This window comes from Liolophura sinensis, chromosome 9 (genome assembly GCF_032854445.1).
Source record: "Liolophura sinensis isolate JHLJ2023 chromosome 9, CUHK_Ljap_v2, whole genome shotgun sequence".
NCBI lineage: Eukaryota > Metazoa > Mollusca > Polyplacophora > Chitonida > Chitonidae > Liolophura > Liolophura sinensis.
This window is the reverse complement of record NC_088303.1, coordinates 35,706,200-35,710,290: the sequence shown is the minus strand read 5'-3', so window position 1 is coordinate 35,710,290 and position 4,091 is coordinate 35,706,200. Positions and strand designations below refer to the sequence as shown.

Sequence of the window (4,091 nt, the reverse complement as noted above, 5' to 3'; positions counted from 1 at the left end):
ATGGTAAGGGCTTCCAGTGTGGACGAGGAGCGGAAGCGCCACGAGAAGGCAGTAGAACTGCTGCATCATGGGCCCGAAACGAGTTGAGTGTGTTGAGCTAAACAACCTTAGCAGTGAAGTGGGTAAAATTTTTTTGCGCCCTTTTCTATATATATAGCAAAGCAACGGATCGTACTGTGCGATAATGGGTTTGCCCGAAGAGATATACTTCGCGATGCTAGAGGTCGCCCACTGCACTCGCCGCCACAATATCTCCGGCCCTCTGGCTAATGCCATGATTGGTAGGGCGCAAAAATTGCTCTACCTGTGGGGGCAGGATGAAAAGGCTGCCATGCGTTTCGCCGCAAAGGTGCTGGGGCAGGGCCTGTCGCTTCCGCTTGTTGGAGGTTGGTTGGGCTGCTCGAATATCTCCCAAATCTTGATGGATCAGAAGCTGTCGAGCATCTACTATAGCCCCAAGGGCTACTGGAAGGGGCTTGCAGCCATCAAGAAACTGGCAGAGACTGCCAAGGCCTCTGAAGATGGCGCTCGGGCCTGGCTCAAGAAACATGTGATCTTACAGCCCGTGGTGTATTCTTCGGGCAAAATTTGACATTAATGTGCTAAATTCAGTCCATTGACTTGTTGTTTCTACCGCATGACAAACTATGCAAGAGCACCTGCAAGTATGCCCTTACAGTGGTCAATGTTGCCAGCCGGTTCAAGGCCGCTGAGCCCCTGACCACAAAAGAGGCCAAAGAAGTTGCCGACGCCTTGTCTCGCATTTACAGGCGAGGGCTGTTGAAGTGGCCCAATCTGCTCCAGGTTGACCCTGAGCTTGAGTGCATGGGTGCGGCTAGCCAGCTCTTGGCTAGACATAGGGTTTCAGTCAGGCGTCTATCGGGACCATGGTGTTGTGGATCGCTTCAACCGGACCCTGACTGAGCGGCTCTTCGGGTACCAGTACGCCCAGGAGATGCGTTTGCCTTCTTGGCGGTCTTCTGAAAGGATAATTCAAGGCAGCAATGACTTACCCGCAGTCATTGGTTGGTGTGCGCTATCTGGACCAGCCCGGCGAGCTGGAGGGTGGCCGTCGCCGCGCGACTGATCCGTGTGGTCCCTGGATGTGTGCGGATTCTGGCGCTCAGTGACCAAGCCTCTCGAGCCTGTGCTCAACCACATTGACGTGCAATGCGGCGGCCCTCAGCGGGGGTTTGTCGGTGAGGAACTTCTTGTGGTGCAACGGGACACTCAGCTTCCACCGCAAGGGACCCTACAGCGCCGCTGAGAGCTCATCTATGTAATCGTCCATTTAGGCTATGTCCACGGGAAGAGCATCTTTGTGTCCATAGGCCAGCGTGTCCACCCAATTTGCAGACATCCAGCGCTTGGAGTCGAAGGGCGGGAGCGATACCTTGTTCAGAAGCTGCCCGTAGATATCCATGCCATAGCGAAAGGCCTTTTGGCCTTTTTGATGTTGTGGCCGCTGGCCTCGAGAATGCTGTATATCTTCGGGCGCAGGCCGATGTATTCGGCTATTGGTCGCCCAGCACATTCATCCGTCATCTTACGGAACATCTTCTTGTTCGCCATGCTTTGCAGTGGGTGGTCTTTTAGGTAGTCAGACATGTCATAGAGGTCTGCATATCTGGCGATAGACATCCTCTGTCTGCATCTCAAGGAGCAGGCTGTCTGTGTCAGTGTAGAGGAGTTGACAATGTTCTCCGTACTGAGCCTTCATCTGGTTGTAGTAGAAGTCATACATAAGGTATTTGGAGAGGTCGAGGACGCGCTCATACCCACATAAACGGAGCGGTTGAGCAGAGGTGGTTCTTGTGGAACTGGATTGCAGCAAAATATGTTGGCTATCAAACGTCACAGCTTCCTCACTTGTTTGCACCAGCTTAACATGGGCCCGTTTTCTGAGGTTCTCCATTCTCTTCCCAAAAACAGTGTTGTTCATGAGCTTGTAGAGGTCTTTCTCGAAGCTGCTGGTGGCTTGTTTTCGGAGCTCCGTGTTCATCCGAATATATGGCTCCATCCAGGGGCTCTGCCCAAATCTGAGGGCGAAGTGGATCTTTTCAGGCTCATGCCGACAGACAAATAGAGCTGCAAGTTTTCGTTGGCGCCACCCCTGTCGCCGATGAGATCCAGCTGATCCGTCAGCAGTAGGACATCAGTGAGGTTGTAGAGGAGTAGTGCAGGAGATGTTACATTCTTCTTCTGCCATCTCTACCATCACAGCGTTCTGGCCGATACCTATGAACTCTGGTTTGTGTGCCTCCAGCAGGCGCTCCTTGGTGTAGCCGTTCAGGCAGCGCTAACAGAAGTGCTTCTGCTACCGGTGCTTGCTCTGGTCATAGAGCAGGCGGCTAAGGTCCTTGATCCAGTTGTAGTGGAATTTGCTATTGTAATACTTTTAAATTACCGTCTTTTGACGTAAGAAAGTATAAGTAAATAAAGGACTCGGAACAACGTCTCCTTTCAGACAGTCACTCTATTCCACTCGGTTCCTCACCTTGAGCAGTCCCGCCGTACGTTACTTACGTATTATTAGCCAATCGCTATGCTGCAACGTCATGAATATTAATATAGGGGAGCTGATCATGTGATGTAAAGATACACATATGCTATGATGTAAACAAATGCACGTGGCAAACTATGACAATATCACAGCTATCATTCTCAGTCCACAGCAGGTTGATCCGGGGCAAGTCCCCTGACTGTTTGCTGATGTGGTACACAACCACGCCTTTGTCCCAGCCGAAGACGTTTATAGCCAAGTTGTTCTGGCACTTGACTTCTGGCATCTGTGAGACCAGTGTGGGGGCGTCGATCCCTTCGAAGTTGAGGTCATCATCGGGTGAGTACTTGGTTGGCCTCTGTGGGATCATCCTTGTTTTTCACGTTTACAACCGCCTTCTTATTCCTTATAGCTGCTAGCAGTGGGATGTAGAAGCCTCCTCTCAGCGGCTGGTATCGAGCGATGTCCAGCCAAAGAGCCTTCACTCTGTCGACAATCCATCCAGAGCTCTTCTGGGCCCATTTCTCAAAGGTTTCCAGGATGTGAGTGAAGGCTTTGTTAACTTCCCCTTCAACTTCACACTTTTGCAGAAGGGCCTCCGGGCGGAGGACAGGGCCTGTCAACTCTTCACCTCCACCCGACTCGGCTTTGTGGAACTGGACTAAGTCACGGAAAGTCCGATTTTCTGGCATTTGTGCCAGTAACTGATCGATGTATTCGTCTATAGTCGCTGAACATCACATCCACCACTCTCTAAATGGGAATTTCATGGAGGCCAGGCGTGCAAACTCCTTTTCGGAAAGCCCTAACACGTCTTTGATTGTCCCTATTTGAACTGTTGTGGTACCCACATGCTACTCGTTTTACTCGTTTTAACTCCTATTCCACACACTTTACCTGGCTGTATACCATGGCTTTTCCTTAACCTGGCGAGGTGCACCTTGCAATAGTCCTTTATACAGCTCTGACCACAGAGATCGAAAGAGCCACAGTTCAGCCACTTGCATGTATCCTTACCTGTCATTGTACCTAAAGTATAGGCTGTCTCTAATAGAACCGCCAGGGGTTGGGGCGGGCCTAGGGTGGCCCACAGGTCCCATTGTATATACTACTATGTACGTCGTAGTGCATCTGTCTACACAAGTTTTTGGGGCAATTGTGTATGTACGTCGGAGTACGTTGTGCGCTGCGCCAGAACCAAGAAGGTGCTGGGAGCCTTCAGTGGGGTGGGGAGTGTCCTAGCGTGTGGAGTGAGCCAGAACCCCCATCATATATGATACTCTGAGAGATTTATATATCTGTTTTTGATTTCGTCAAAGAACGGTTAGAATACATAGAGTTTGAACGAGTAAGAAGGGGTCTATAGATAGCAAACCTGTATGAAAGTCTAAAACGTCACTTCAGGGAGTTTTCTCAAACAAGCAAACAACGTATAGGCCTATGTCATTTTCCATACACTTTTAATATTGGTCAAGGAGCTTATGTCCGCCTGGGTTTTGTCCGCCGGTTTTTTTTCACGGGGTTTTTGTCCCTAGAGTCTTTGTCCACGAACTTTTGTCCATCGGGGATTTTGGTCGTCCCCGCTTGT

General features: G+C 50.5%; 1 protein-coding gene across 1 annotated transcript; it reads right to left on the bottom strand.

The window, feature by feature from the left end:
- Positions 1-1,609: 1,609 nt before the first annotated feature.
- LOC135475816 (uncharacterized) lies at positions 1,610-2,789 on the bottom strand. The gene is made up of 2 exons (XM_064755756.1): positions 2,640-2,789; positions 1,610-2,113 (listed from the first exon to the last, which is right to left on the bottom strand). Exons 1-2 carry the CDS (start codon positions 2,787-2,789, stop codon positions 1,610-1,612), a joined length of 654 nt encoding a protein of 217 aa, XP_064611826.1.
- Between the last annotated feature and the right edge of the window lie 1,302 nt (positions 2,790-4,091).